Source organism: Erinaceus europaeus, chromosome 23, assembly GCF_950295315.1.
Source record: "Erinaceus europaeus chromosome 23, mEriEur2.1, whole genome shotgun sequence".
Classification (NCBI taxonomy): domain Eukaryota; kingdom Metazoa; phylum Chordata; class Mammalia; order Eulipotyphla; family Erinaceidae; genus Erinaceus; species Erinaceus europaeus.
Window position 1 is genome coordinate 449,899 of NC_080184.1, and position 15,080 is coordinate 464,978.

A 15,080-nucleotide genomic window follows, 5' to 3' on the forward strand; every position below is an offset into this window, starting at 1 on the left:
AGGATCCCGGTTCGAGCCCCCGGCTCCCCACCTGCAGGGGAGTCGCTTCCCAGGCGGTGAAGCAGGTCTGCAGGTGTCTGTCTTTCTCTCCCCCTCTCTGTCTTCCCCTCCTCTCTCCATTTCTCTCTGTCCTATTGAACAACGACGACATCAATAATAACTATAACAATAAAACAAGCGCAACAAAAGGAAATAAATATTGAAAAAGAAAAAGAAAAGAAAGGAGGAGAGAAAGAAAGAGCCAGACATCACTCTGGTCCATGTGCTGCCGGGGATTGAACTCAGGACCTCACGCTTGAGAGTCCGGTGCTTCATCCGCTGTGCCACCTCCTGGACCACCCGCCCCCTCCGCCTTTTTAAGAGAGTGAGGCAGAGAGAGACAGGCGGAGAGAGAACAGACACGGGACACTGTTTCCCCCCACAGAGGTACTCCACGTGGTTGCCAGGGGGCTTGAACCCAGGTCTGTACCACCCGGCTCTTGGGGGCAGGGCTGGGCCGGCAGGCCAGAGAGGCCGAGGGGGCACCTCGCAGGCAGGGCCCGCACCCCAGGGACCCCAGTCCCGCAAGCAGGTCCCCGCGGGGCTCCGGGAAGCGGAAGGCGGGCGGGGCGGGGCGCGGCCAGGGGACCCGCCTTCAGCCTGTGCCAGCGGCCGGCCGGGAGTAGAGGCGGCAGGGAGGCCGGGTGCGGGCAAGGCGGCGGGCCCAGCCGGTCACGTGGGCCTGACAGCTGGGGAGGGGGCGCCGGCCGGCCCCCACGGCCAGCATGTTCTCCAGGAAGAAGCGAGAGCTCATCAAGACCCCGTCCATCTCCAAGAAGAGCCGCGCGGGGAGCCCCTGCCCGCCCGCGGGGGTGAGTGGCTGGGGTGGGGTCGCCCCAAGGCCGCCCGGGACCCCCGGTGCTGTCGGCGAGCTTGGCCTTCCGGGGCGCCCATGGTGGTGAGCACCTGTTCAGGGCCCCAGACGGAGAGGGAAACTCCAGGGTGTGGGAGTGCGCAAACTGGGGGCTCCGTCCGGTGCCAGGTGCGAAAGGGCTTGGGCACAGCTTGGGGGTACAGCTATTTGATGGTGGGGCGGCCTGGGGGGTATCGCCAAGGTCTGGGGGTGTCGGCGAGGCCGAGACTTGGGGGGGTGTCTTGGGCCTCGGGGGTCCCTGGCACTTGGGGGGCAAGACGGAGCGGTGGTATCACCACCAGGAAGTGTCTGCAGCGGCCTGGGGTGGGGTCAGGGCTGGAGGGACCCTCTCCTGGACGTCCCTGCCCCCACCAGGAAGTGGGGGCCCCCTCCCCCGCCACCGCAGGCCCCGCCCCTGGCTGTGGTTAGGGTTGTGACCGTTGTTTGTGAAATTGAAGAAAGGGATGTTGGGTAACAGGTGTGGGAGGGGGCCCCAAATCTCAGCCCCCTGACCTCTGGCCCCTGCCCCTGGGGGTCAGGCGGCAGACCCTCCAGAGCCCGGCTTCCCTCCCGGGGAAACTGAGTCTCACTACCCGGCCCCCTCCCAGGAGCTGTCGAGGAAAGATGGGGACACGGCATCCCTGGGACCCGGCCCCGAGACCCCCGGGGGGACCCTCAAGCGGCCCACCAGCCTCAGCCGCCACGCCAGCGCCGCCGGCTTCCCGCTGTCTGCGCCCGGCTCCTGGACGCTCGGCCGTGGCCACCGCAGCCCGATGGCAGCCACGGAGGCCCCCGGGGAGGCTCCCGTCGATGCCGCCGCGGTGGAGGACATCTCCCAGCTGCTGGCCGACGTGGCCCGCTTCGCCGAGGGTCTGGAGAAGCTCAAGGACTGCGTCCTGCACGACGGTGAGGCCCCCGGGGACACGGCGGGTGGCTCTCACAGGCACACAGAAGGGGGCCTCACAGCCAGGGCTTTGAGGCATGTGTAGGAGTTTGGTGGCCGGCAACCAGAGGAGCTTGGGGTGTGGGCAAGGTGTGAGACTCAGAAATAAGAACTGGAGGCGCATTGGGGAGAAGCTTCCTGGACGGTGGGCGGTGGAGAACCACAGACGGACAGACGGATGGACAAGGAGGCTGGGTGGACAGAGAGGGCAGGGAGGCCACTGTCTCCACCAGGCTGACAGCGGGCTTCCTGCCCGGTTATTTTCATCCACTTCCTGTTTGTGCCGGGCGGGCGGGCGGGCGGGCACCCCAACCCACAGACAGCGCCCCACGTGCCCTCCCAAACCACATCGCTGCCTCCGCCCGCCCGCTCCCGGGCCACCCGCCCTTTGAAAGGATGACGATGGGGCTGTGGTCCGGGTGACGCCCTGACCCCAGCTCCACCTTGGGCGGTGGGCGCTCACGCGGAGAGCCCCCTTATCTGCGGGCGGGGTGGGGGCGTCCTTCCTGGGGAAACTAATCGCCTGTCTTTCCCACTGGCGCTTCCTTGGGGCCAGCCAGGCCTGCGGGTGGGAGTGGGCGAGACCCCTCTGAGCCGGGGTCCCTCTGTAAAGGGGGTTGAGCTGGACTGAGGGGGTGGAAGGGTGCTCGGTACCCCACCCCCTAAAGTCAGCAGAAGAGGGGGGACTCCGGAGTCAGAGTCAGGGTGGACCCGGGGCCTCCCCACCTCTGTTGCTCTGGCCTCAGTTTCCCCAGATAGGCTGGTGGGATTGAGAGGGGGGCTGAGCCCTGGGTCAGGGCAGGAGTGGGGGGCCAGAATCAGGGAGCAGGGGGTGGGGGGCTGAGCCTTGGGTCATAGCCTGGGCAAGGGGCAGGGCGGAGGGTAGGTGGCAGGGCAGCAGCACAGGGGGCCATGTGGGATCGGGGTGGCCCCCAGTTGGCCTCTGGTCTGCAGTCCCCATCCCCACGACCCGACCCGGCCAGGCCATGTGCCTTTTGGGGGCGAGTGCACCCCCCGCTGGAACTGGGGCCAGGGCACCAAGGGCCCAGGTGAGGGGCCACGTGGCATGGGGCCTGGCCTGGGCCAGTCCCCGTGGGGAGGGGACACAGAGCTGAGCCCCGGGTGGGGAGGAGTACAGGTGCACCTTAGCTCCAGGGAGGGGTGCGGGAGGCTGGAAGCTCAGACGGGCAGGGTTGCGACTGGGCCCCTCCTTTCTCTGGAGCCCCATCCAGGGATCATTCTGGGTCCCTGCCCTGGACACATCCTGCCCCTCTGGAGGCCTTCCTGGAGGAGGTGGCCTTTAGCAGAGTCCGGAGTGCAGGCTTCATTGTTCCAAGCCTCTGAAGGCTGGTCGGGGAGGAGGAGGACAGTGACTGTCACCATCTGGTGGTTGGGAGCGGCACAGACATGCCTGCAGTCCCCTCCCTATCTCGTGCTGGAGTGATACTCCCCCCTCTCTCATCCTCGTTGTCTCATTAATTAGTAACACACAAGGGCCAGCAAAGTAGCCCCCAGACCACTCGTTGTTCTGTGACAGGCATGACCTGGGTTCAAGCCCAGCCCTCGTCACACTGGAGGGAGCTTCCATGCTGTGGCAGCCCTCCCTCTCTTGCTGCCTCTCTCCCTCCTCTCTGACAATAGTCACCTGAGAGCCATAATCAGGTCTGGGAGCCCGTAAAGGGTTCTGCAGCGAGACTCCAGCCTGAGGCTCTGGGGCTCTGGGGCTCTGGGGCTCTGGGGCTCTGGGGCTCTGGGTTCAGTCCTCACCACCACCATCAACCAGAGCTCAGCAGGTCTCTGGGGAAATAAAGTAATCTAATAATAATGATGATGATGATACTGGGAATGTGACAGCCAGTAATTCTGCAAAAGACTCTCCTGCCTGAGGCTCTGAGGCTCCAGGTTCAATCCCCAGCACCAGCAGCAGCAGCAGCCAGAGCTCAATAGAGCTCTCTTTCTCTGTCTCCCTCTGTATTTCTTTTCTTCAAAACTAAACCACAAAGCCAGAGCTGGGCACAAGGCTCTGCCAGGCCCTCCTCTGCCCAGACACCTGCTGTGGCTCCCCAAACCACATGAATTCAGGGGCAGCAGGTTCACCGAGCTCCAGCCTGTCTCGGCCTAATTGTCTGCATCCTTAAGATGGGGTGTAGCTGTGTTCCCTCCTCTTGTGGCTCTGGGAGGAGCTGGGGGGTGGTGCATGCACAGGCAGGGATGGCAGGGAGAGGTGTGTGGGCAGGGAAGGGCCTGGAGGAGGCAGCGCCAGGACTGTAGCTGGAGGACAAGTCAACCCGCTGCACAGAGGGGGCACCGGAGCCGGTCAGGCCTGCTCGCTCACGCCCACTCTGTCCCACAGACCTCCTGGAGGCTCGCCGGCCGCTGGCCCACGAGTGCCTGGGCGAGGCCCTGCGGGTGCTGCGCCAGGTGATCTCAAAGTACCCACTGCTCAACACCTTGGAGACCCTCACGGCCGCTGGCACGCTCATCGCCAAGGTCAAAGGTTGGCCCGCAGGGCCCTGCAGTTGGGGCAGGCAGACAGGGTGGGCTCTGAGGGCTGCGGGGGAGCGGCCTCCAGCCTGGCACCACGCCCACCCCGCCCCTGTGTCCACGCAGCCTTCCACTACGAGTGCAACAATGACTCCGACAAGCAGGAGCTGGAGAAGGCGCTGGAGACCATCGCAGTGTCCTTCAGCAGCACGTGAGTGGGGAGGGGTCTTCGGGTGGGGGGCACGGGTGGGGGGTGCAGGGGGCACCGGGTGAGGGTCTACTGGCGGGGGGCAGGGGTGCGGGGTGCATGGGGCACCGGGTGAGGGTCTGTGGGCCGGGGGCACGGGTGGGAGGTCTGGGGATACCGGGGTGAGGGTCTGTGGGCCGAGGGGGGGGGGCACGGGTGCGGGGTGCATGGGGCACCGGCTGAGGGTCTGCGGGCCGGGCGGCACGGGTGGGGGTGGTGGGGGCCCCCTGACGCCAAGCCCCCTGCAGCGTGTCCGAGTTCCTCATGGGTGAAGTGGACAGCAGCACCCTCCTCTCGGTGCCCCCCGGGGACCCCAGCCAGGTGAGCAGCCCCTGTGTCCGGGCTTGGGGTGCAGTGCAGGGTGGCCCCGTCTGACTGTGCGCCCCCCCCCCCCCCCCAGTCCATGGAGACCCTGTATGGCCAGAGCGGCGAGGGCGCGGCGGGGCCGGAGGACTGTGACACGGGTGAGTGGGCGTGGCTGTGGGGGCGGGGCGGAGCAGTGCTCGGTGGGCGGGGCTGTCCGGGGGGGGGGGCTACCTCCAGAGGGCTGGGCGGGGCAGCGCTTGGTGGGCGGGGCTTGCACATGGCTGGGAAATGGGTGGTGGGAAGGCGGTGGGCGGGGCTATCGCGAACGGGCGGGGCGGAGCAGCCTTTGGTGGGGCGGGGCTTGGCTCCACGAGGGGGACGTGGGTGGTGGGCGGGGCAGAGAGGGGAGGGCGCGGCTGGGCTGGCGGGAGGGGTGGTGGGGCGTGGCAAGGGTGGTGTGGGCGGCGGTCGGGCAGGTTGTGTGGATGGTAAGTATTTGGTGGGCGGGGCTCTGCTGGCTGGGGCTTTGGGGTCTGGGGCGGCGCTTGTCTTCCTGCCTGGGTGTGGCCGGTGGGCGGGGCAGCCTGTAGTGGGTGGGGCTTGCGCCATTGTTGATGGGCGTGGCTTAACTCCGTGCTGGAGCCGGGCTTTGGCTCACTGGTTGGTGGGCGGTACTCGCGGGTGGGCGGGCGGACTCTGTGTGGGCGAGGTTGGAGGGCGGGGCTCTCTGGCTGGGCGGGGCTGGGTCCCCCCTGAGCGCGCCCCGCCCGCAGGCTGCCCGGCCCCGGAGGAGGTGGACGTGGTGCTGCAGCGCTGCGAGGGCGGCGTGGAGGCGGCGCTGCAGTACGCCAAGAGCATGGCCAAGTACATGAAGGACCTGGTGGGCTACCTGGAGAAGCGCTCGGTGCTGGGTGCGTGAGGCTGCGGGGCGGGGCGGGGCGGGGCGGGGGCTCCCCGCAGCCCCACTCACAGCACCCCTCCCACCCATCCGCAGAGATGGACTTCGCCAAAGGCCTGCAGAAGATCGCACACAACTGCCGCCACACGGTCACGCAGGAGGTGAGCGGGCAGGGCCTGACGGGTCGGGGCTGAGGTCCGGGCGGCGGCCCCGCAGCCCCCCGGAATCCCCTGAAGCCCACTCTCCCGCACCGCAGCCGCACATGCCTCTGTTGTCCATCTACTCGCTGGCCCTGGAGCAGGACCTGGAGTTTGGCCACAACTTGGTGCAGGCGGTGAACACACTGCAGACCCAGACTTTCGTCCAGGTGGGGGCGGGCACGGGCACGGCGGAGGCAGGGCCAGCGGGTAGGCGGTGGCAGGGGGCCAGGCAGGCAGCACAGGCGGGAAGTAGGCGGGCAGGGGGGAGGCCGGGGACTCAGACCCCAGTACTCAGAACCCTCCTCCCCAGCCCCTCAGCGTGAGGCGCGTGGAGCACGAGAAACGCAGGAAGGAGATCAAGGAGGCTTGGCACCGCGCCCAGAGGAAGCTGGTACCGTGGGCCTGGGGCCTGGGGGTGTGCCCAGCCCACCTGCTTTCCCCTGCAAACTCTTAGTTTCTGCTGCCCAAGGGCCAGGCAGTGACCTGTTTCTTATTGATTTGCCGAGGCTCTTTATATATTAGAGAACCCCAGCCAGGACGGCTGTGTCTTCCCAACTTCCTCACCCTGGAGTGTTTGAAGTGTGGTTCAGGCCTTCTGTGCCGGGTGGGGATGGGGCTTGCCCGCCGTACTGGGCTTTGCCTCTCCTGAAGCTGAGTCTTGACTCTGGGTATCTCGGCCTGCAGGGATGGGGTGTGCCTTCCCCCAAGGCCAGGACTGCCTCCAGGGAGGGGGGCCCCGGGCGGGCTTCCAGCCCACCGCCCTGGTATCCTTGGGGTGGCTGGGCTGGCTGGGGTGGCCGTCCTCCTCTGGTGTGCCCCAGGGAGGAGGGGTGCTCCCGGACGGCCTGGGGTGTGACCCATCGCTCCCCTCGCCCACAGCAAGAGGCCGAGGCCAACCTGCGCAAGGCCAAGCAGGGCTATGTGCAGCGCTGTGAGGACCACGACAAGGCGCGCGGCCAGGTGGCCAAGGCTGAGGAGGACCAGGGGGGCTCGGGGCCCGGGGCGGGGGGCGCCGCCTCCAAGGCCCTGGACAAGCGGCGGCGGCTGGAGGAGGAGGCCAAGAACAAGGTGAGGGGGCAGCGTGGACGCGGGCGTCGCTGGGGCGGCCACTCCGCCACTCCGTGCGGGATCTGACTGTGCCCGCGCCCCAGGCGGAGGAGGCCATGGCCACGTACCGCACCTGCGTGGCTGACGCCAAGACGCAGAGGCAGGAGCTGGAGGACACCAAGGTCACCGCGCTGAGGCAGATCCAGGAGGTCGTGCGGCAAAGTGACCAGACCATCAAGTCTGTGAGTGCGGGGGACGGGGGACGGAGGGGGAGCCGTCTTTTTTTATTTTTTAAAATGTTTTTAAATTATATTATTTGGGGCCAGGTGGTGGTGCACCTGGTTGAACACACATGTTACAGTGCACATGGACCCAGGTTCAAGCTCTGGGTCCCCCACGTGCAGGGGGGAAGCTTCAGGAGTGAAGCAGGTCTGCAGACATCTCTGACTCTCTCCCTCTTTCCCTCCCCTCCTCTCTCAATTTCTCTGTCCTGCCCAATAAAATGGAAAAAATGGCTGCCAAGATTCCTAGTGCTGACTTCCTTCAGTGATTAACCCTGGAGGCAAAAAAAAAGAAGACATTGTATTATGCCTTTATTTATTATTAGATAGAGACAGAGAAATTGAGAGGAGAGGGGCAGGTAGACAAGGAGAGATCGTTAAAAACTTAAAATATAATAATAATAAGATATTTAAAAAAGGGCCAGCTGATGGCCCACCTGGTTGAGTGCACATGTTATAGTGCACAAGGATCCGGGTTCAAGCCCCAGGTCCCCACCTGCAGGGGGAAAGTATTGCAAGTGGTGAAGCAGGGCTGCAGGGGTCTCTTCTCTCTCTCTCTTTTTTAAAAATCACTTTTATTTACTTATTACTGGATAGATGCAGAGAAATTGGGGCGAGGGAGAGAGATAGAGACAGCTGCTGTCAGCCAGGGCTCTGCTGCAGCCCTGACCCCCGCCCCGCCCCGCCCCGCCCAGGTGACCATCTCCTACTACCAGATGATGCACATGCAGACGGCGCCGCTGCCCGTGCACTTCCAGATGTTGTGTGAGAGCAGCAAGCTGTATGACCCGGGCCAGCAGTACGCCTCGCATGTGCGCCAGCTGCAGCGCGGGGATGAGCCCGACGTGCACTATGACTTCGAGCCGCACGTGCCCGCCAGCGCCTGGTACAGCCCCACCTGGGGGCTGCATGTGTGGGGCTGCACCTGGGGGGCTGTGTGCCGGGCTGCACCTGGGGGCTGCACCTGGGGCACTGCCTGCCAGGCCCCCACCCTAACAGCCCCTCCCGCCAGGTCTCCGGTCATGCGCGCCCGCAAGGGCAGCTTCAATGGAGGGGATGCCGCAGGGGCTGAGGGCTCAGGCAGCCCGGCTGAGGAGGGGGCGCCGGCCAAGGAGTCCAGGGGTGAGTGGGGGGCGGCGGGGGCGCCGGCCAAGAAACCCAGGGGTGAGTGAGGGCAGGGAGTGGGGGGGGGCCCAGTCATCGAGTCACCGCAGTCCCTCCCCAGGCGGGCGGGGGCACCAGGTGCACAAGTCCTGGCCCATGGCCATCTCGGACCCCGACAGCGGCCTGGAGCCTGGTCCCGGCACAGGTGAGGGGCGCCCTGGGACGGGGAGGAGCACAATGGGTGCCCCCGCCCCGGGGAGCCTTCGGGTTCAGGGCGCCCCCTTTCCGTCACCACCCAGGGGACTTCAAGAAGCTGGAGCGCAGGTCATCCACCGGCACTCTGTCATCAGCTGAGGAGCTGGCGGAGCCCGAGGGCGCAGCATTTGGGCAGGGTGAAGCCTGGGCACGCCCTTGGGGGAGGAGGGCGTGCAGGGGGAGGCCCAGGGGTGTCCTTGTGGGAGAGGGGTGTGTAGGGGAGGCCCGGGAGCGCCCTTGTGGGAGAGGGGTGTGTAGGGGAGGCCTGGGGGCGCCCTTGTGGGAGAGGGGTGTGTAGGGGAAGGCCCGGGGGTGCCCTTGTGGGAGAGGGGTGTGTAGGGGAGGCCCGGGGGCGCCCTTGTGGGAGAGGGGTGTGTAGGGGAAGGCCCGGGGGTGCCCTCCTGGTGAGGGGCTGGCCAGGGGGTGGTTATGCCCTCTTGGGAGGGGTGGCCAGGGAGTAGGTGCGCACAGGGGGAGACCTGGGTGTGCCCTCTTGGGGAAGGGGGGGGATCTCCAGGGGGCAGGGGCGTTTGCCCAGGGCGCAGGGGTTTGGAGCGGGCATGCACACTGGGTTTGGCGCTGGCGCTGCCCCTGACCGCCGCCCCGACCCCCAGCAGACCTGAACCGCCTGACCCCGGAGCTGAGCGTGGACGTGCCCAGCGGCCCCTTCCGCCACGTGGGTCTGTCCAAGGCCGCGCGCACACACCGCCTCCGCAAGCTGCGTGCGCCCGCCAAGTGCCGGGAGTGCAACAGCTACGTGTACTTCCAGGGCGCCGAGTGCGAGGAGGTGTGTGCGGGCTCTCTGGGTCCTGCATGCTGTGTGGGCGGGGCAGGCGGAGGTGCGCCCGGCTGAGTGAACACGGTCCAATGTGCAAGGACCCGGGTTCAAGACCCGCGCTTCCCACCTGCAGGGGAGAAGCTTCAGGAGTTGTGGAGCAGGGCTGCGGGCATCTCTCCCCCCACCCCTCTCTCTTCCCTCTCAACCTTTCTCTCATATATATATTTATATATAACGCCAGGGAGACAGCAGGGTAGTTCTACAAAAGTCTCTCCTGCCTGAGGCTCCGGGGCGCCAGGTTCCATCCCCAACACCATCATAAGCCAGAACTGAGCAGGGCTCTGGGAAAAATCAATAACAGCAATGATGATAATAACAAGGCTGGGGGGGGGGGGTCCCAGGTGGTGGTGCACCTGGTTAAGTGCACATATTACAATGTGCAAGGACCTGGGTTCAAGCTCCTGGTCCCCACCTGCAGAGGGGAAGCTTCACAAGTGGTGAGGCATTGATGCAGGTGTCTCTCTGTCTCTCTCCATATCTCCCCGTTCCTCTCAATTTCTATCTCTGTCCAATAAATAATAATAAATAAACGCTGGGGAGGCAGCATAAAGGTTCTGCAAGACTCTCCTGCCTGAGGCCCTGAGGTCCCCAGTTCAATCTCCAGCACCACCATCAGCCAGAGCTGAGCAGGGCTCCGGTCTGTCTCTCGACCTCTCTTATTAAAATAATATATATTATTCTTATATAATTATTTAACAATATATTATTATATATGGGGTGGGGTCTGCTTCAGGAGCGCCTGATGTCACGGGGTCACGAGGTATTGGGGTCCTGCAGGGAGAAAGGCGCGGAGGGCTCTGCAGACCTGGGGGAGGCAGGGCAGGGATGGGGGCAGCCCAGGTGGGGGCCTGAGCTGTCTGGGCCGTGGGGCCAAGTGGGACCCCCCCCCATGGGCCAGGTGGGGCGCAGACCCCGGGCAAGCGGGTAGGCCGCCCGGCCTGGGGTGATACGCGGGTCCCGGCCGTGTCCCCAGTGCTGCGTGGCCTGTCACAAGAAGTGCCTGGAGACGCTGGCCATCCAGTGCGGCCACAAGAAGCTGCAGGGCCGGCTGCAGCTCTTCGGCCAGGACTTCGTGCAGGCCGCGCGCGCCTCCCCCGACGGCGTCCCCTTCCTGGTCAAGAAGTGCGTGCAGGAGATCGAGCGCCGGGCGCTACACACCAAGGTGGGCGGGGCACAGGGGCGGTGGGTGGAGGGGCGCCCGGGACCGGCAGGCTGAGCCGCACCTCCCCGCAGGGCATCTACCGGGTAAACGGCGTGAAGACGCGCGTGGAGAAGCTGTGTCAGGCCTTCGAGAACGGCCAGGAGCTGGTGGAGCTGTCGCAGGCCCCGCCGCACGACATCAGCAACGTGCTCAAGCTCTACCTGCGCCAGGTGCGCGGGCTGGCCGTCCTGCGGGCGGAGCCCGAGCTGGAGGCGGGACCCGTGGCGGGCGTGGTCTGTTTGTGGGCGGGGCATCGCCGGACTGGCCCTCGTGGTGGGGCGTGGTCGGTAGGTGGGTGGGGTCTCCTGTGGGCGGGGCTCACCAGGGATCTTGAGTGGAGGCAGGACCGGTTGGGCGGGGTTGCCTGGGGGCGGGGCTCCACACCCTGGGCGTGGCTCTCCCAGGGTCGTGCCCGGTGCCCGTACTGGGTAGAGCCATGCTTACTGGCCGGGGCCACTGGGTGGGCGTGGTCCGAACCTGCTGGGGCGGGGCCGGTTCCTTCAAGGGCGGGCGCTCCTCTGGGCGGGGCCGTGCGCCTCTGTGGGCAGAGCCGGCCCCGCCCACCTGAGCCCCGCCCACCCTCCGCAGCTGCCAGAGCCGCTCATCTCCTTCCGGCTGTACCACGAGCTGGTGGGGCTGGCCAAGGACAACCTGAAGGCCGAGGCTGAGGCCAAGGCAGCGTCCCGAGGCCGGCCGGACGCGGAGACCAGTGAGGCGGCAGCCCTGGCCATGGCAGGTCGGCTGCGGGAGCTGCTGAGGGAGCTGCCCCGGGAGAACAGGGCCACGCTGCAGTACCTGCTGGGGCACCTGCGCAGGTGAGGGCGGGGCTGCACGGCGGGGGCGGGATCCCGCAGGTGAGAGGCGGGACTGCACAGGTGAGGGGCGGGGCTGCAAGGCGGGGGCGGGGCCTCGCAGGTGAGAGGCGGGACTGCGCGGGTGAGGGGCGGGGCCTCGCAGGTGAGAGGCGGGACTGCGCGGGTGAGGGGCGGGGCTGCAAGGCGGGGGCGGGGCCTTGCAGGACGGGGGCGGGGCTGCAAGGAGAGGGCGTGATTTCGCAGGGTGGGGCGGGGCCTCGCAGGATGGGGCGGGGCCTCGCAGGTGAGAGGCTGGACGGCACAGGTGAGGGGTGGGCGGTGGGGGACACCCTGGCAGCCCCTACCCCCTGCGCCAGGATCGTGGCCCTGGAGCAGGACAACAAGATGACTCCGGGGAACCTGGGCATCGTGTTTGGGCCCACGCTGCTGCGGCCACGGCCCACGGAGGCCACCGTGTCGCTGTCCTCGCTGGTGGACTACCCGCACCAGGCCCGCGTGGTGGAGACCCTCATCTCCCACTACAACCTGGTCTTCGACGGGGATGCAGAGGCGCAGCCCGGGGGCCAGGTGAGGCACCGGCCCCTGGGGGGTGGAGGGGCCCAGGACTCAGACGCACTGAGGTGTCTTTATAAAAGTCTGTTAATTTAAATTTACTTATGTTTTAATTTAAAAAGAAAGAAAGAAAAAGGTCCCTTCTCAGCTCTTGCTGATGGTGGTGCTGGGGTTTGAACCTGGGACCTCAAACTCCAGGCAGGAGAGTCGTCCATCCTGCAGCATGCCAGTACGCTAGGACCCAGGTTCAAGCCCCAGTCCCCACCTGCAGGAGGAAGCTTCACAAGCCGTGAAGCAGGACTGCAGGTGTCTGTCTCCCTCCCTATCTCCCCCACACCCTCTCGATTTCTGGCTGTCTCTAGCCAATAACTAAAGATATGGGGGAAAAAATGTTTAGTTCTTTGCAGGCCCTTTGAGAGAGAAAGAGAGGTGGAGGGAGGTGGAGGGAGATGCTGCCCTGGCCTCTGCATGTCCCGGGGTCGAGCCCCACCCAGCCCAGGTGTGGAGAAGCCGCACACACGTGAGCCCCAGCTCTGCACTGTCAGGAACCCAGCCCCCCGACAACTCTGCCCCCCAGGATGAGCCGCCCCCCCAGCGGGTGGAGGTGCTGGTGCAGCTGCCCTACCTAGAGGCCGGCGAGGACGCCGAGGACGGAAGCCAAGGTCAGTGCCGTGGCAGGGGAGCGGCTGGGTGGTGGAACCCCACGTTTAGTGATTATTGACGGGGGCCGGGGGGCGGGGACCCCACATCTTAGCAGTTACACAGACCGGCAACCTCATGGCACAAACGGTGCGTGAGGATGGGGAGCGCGGCCTGGGCATCCAGGGCTCTAGGCCGGCTCAGCTCCTGGACCCCTGTTCAAAGTTTTGCGTGTGGATGTGGGGGGGGGGCAGTGTCAGGCCAGCCCTGGCACGCAGGATGCCAGGAGTTGAACGTGGGGCCTCGTCCCTGAGTCCTGCGCCCCTGCCCGCTCAGCTCCCCTCGGGGAGTCCATCTGGCCACAGGTGTGCGTGCTGGCAGTTAACCTCCAGTACTGACACCTGTCTTTAGACAGGCCGACTGAGCATCGGGGAGAGACAGAGACACAGAGATGGAGAAGGAGAACTTCACTTCCACACACTTGATGTCAGGGATGGAACTTGGGACCTGAGAGCCCATTGCTCTGACCACTACACTCCCCGCGGGCCATGATGGGGGGGGAGGCCCTTTTTTTTTTTTTGCCTCCAGGGTTATTGCTGGGGCTCAGTGCCTGCACTAGGAATCCACTGCTCCTGGAGGCCATTTTTTCCCTTTTTGTTGCCCTTGTTGCTTATCGATGTTGTTGTTGTTGTTATTGCTGTCGTTGTTGTTGGACAGGACAGAGAAATCGAGAGGAGGGGAAGAGAGGGGGGAGAGAAAGACAGACACCTGCAGACCTGCTTCAGGGGGCCGGGCGATGGTGCACCTGGTTTAGTACACGTGACGGTACACAAGTACCTGAGTTCAAGCCTCACGGCTCCACCTACAGGGGGGAGGCCTCGCAAGTTGTGAAACAGGTGGCCGGCTGCCTCCCCCCCCTTTTCTTTTTGCCTCCATGTTTATCACGGGGGCTCAGTACAGGCACAATGAATCCACTGCTCCTGTGGCCATTACTTACATTTTATTTTTGTATTTTTGGTAGGACAGAGAGAAATTGAGAGAGGAGGGGAAGACAGAGAGATGCCTGCAGACCCGCCTCACTGCGTGTGAAGCTTCCCCCTGCAGCTGGGGAGCTGGGGGCCTGAACCAGGGTCTTCCTGCTTTGTGCACTTAGCCAGGTGCACCACCACCTGCGCCCTCCCTCTGGATCTCCCCTCTCCCTCCCAATTTCTGCCTATCCAATAATAAATAGAAGGAAGGATTCAGAGGGGCAGGTGGTGACACAGCTGTTTGAGCGGACACATCACAGTGCTCAGAGACTCAGGTGCAAGCACCCAGTCCCCACCTGCAGGTGTCTGTCATCATGTCTTCCCCTCCTGTTTCCCTGTGCTATCAAATTAAGTTAAAAAAAAAAAAAAAAAGGCCCATGGGTGGGGGAGGCAGCCTATGGCCTTGCACACTCTCCTGCCTGGGGCAGAGGCCCTGCTGTGGGGCCCCAGCACCACCGTCAGCCAGAGCTGAGCAGGGCTGTGGGGAAGAGGGTTCCCGTCCTGAAGCAGAGATGGAGGGACCTGGCTGTGCCCACGTCCCCCTCGCAGCCTGTCTGTACCCCTCGCCCCCAGAATGCCGCCTCACCTCTAACGACTCGGACTCGGAGCTGGAGGACCCCCTGGCGCTGTCGGGGGTGGGGGTCGGCCTGAAACGGCTGAGCTTCCTGGAGACGCCTGGTGGCCGGCCTGAGGCCGGGCACAGCTGTGGGCACAGCCGCGGGGACAGCCTCAGCGGCAGTGGCAGCGAGGAACTGCTGGGGCCCGGGGAGCCGGGGGAGCTGGGGGACGCGGCCCCCAGATGGGAGGGGCTGGGCGGCTACAACACCAACCAGAGCAACAACCGGCTCCCTGGCCGGCCGCTGGCCATGAGGCTGCGCGGGGACCGGCGCCCCCAGTTCGTGTAGCCTGCGCCCCTCCTGCCTGACTCTGGGGTCAGGGGGCGCTGGTGGCCAGCCCCTCTGTCCTGACGGTTCTGCTTCAGTGAAGGCCTTGTCTGAGCCCCCGCCCGTGGGTGGGTGGTCTGGGGTCCTCACGGCAGGGCAGCCCACCTCTCTGATGCTTCTAGAAGCGCTGGGTTCAGTGTCCCCACAGGGAGCAGGATGGGAGCAGCGGCCCCACAACCCCGCCCCTGGAGACAGAGGCTCAGCCCCCCTTCCAGAACCCCCCGCCCCCCGACTATCCCTCTGGCCACAGCAGGTCTGGGGGGCGGCCTGTCCCCAGGCCAGACGGTTAACGGCTGAAGGGGCGCATCCCTTAGCAGGGGCCACGAGCCCCAGGACGGTCCGGGGTGCTTTCACCCTCTAACCAATAAAGCTTTCTGTAAACAAAGAACTTGGGGTGCTTTCACCC

At 65.3% G+C, this 15,080-nt stretch overlaps 1 protein-coding gene across 3 annotated transcripts; it reads left to right on the top strand.

Moving 5' to 3' along the window:
• The first annotated feature begins 622 nt into the window (after positions 1 to 622).
• Positions 623 to 15,062, top strand: ARHGAP45 (Rho GTPase activating protein 45). Of its 3 annotated transcripts, none has more exons than XM_060181462.1 (23): positions 623 to 851; positions 1,501 to 1,798; positions 4,189 to 4,332; positions 4,446 to 4,530; positions 4,815 to 4,887; positions 4,967 to 5,030; positions 5,646 to 5,783; positions 5,867 to 5,931; positions 6,027 to 6,137; positions 6,281 to 6,361; positions 6,850 to 7,038; positions 7,122 to 7,259; positions 7,994 to 8,184; positions 8,311 to 8,420; positions 8,524 to 8,607; positions 8,702 to 8,794; positions 9,272 to 9,444; positions 10,469 to 10,657; positions 10,729 to 10,866; positions 11,285 to 11,511; positions 11,868 to 12,078; positions 12,641 to 12,725; positions 14,280 to 15,062. In XM_060181462.1, exons 1-23 carry the CDS (start codon positions 765 to 767, stop codon positions 14,633 to 14,635), a joined length of 3,330 nt encoding a protein of 1,109 aa, XP_060037445.1. In that variant the 5' UTR covers positions 623 to 764; the 3' UTR covers positions 14,636 to 15,062. The 3 variants fall into 3 exon arrangements, with proteins under 3 accessions (XP_060037445.1, XP_016044459.2, XP_060037446.1); XM_016188973.2 differs by having other exon boundaries at positions 625 to 851; positions 14,304 to 15,062; XM_060181463.1 differs by having other exon boundaries at positions 625 to 851; positions 9,275 to 9,444.
• Positions 15,063 to 15,080: the final 18 nt, after the last annotated feature.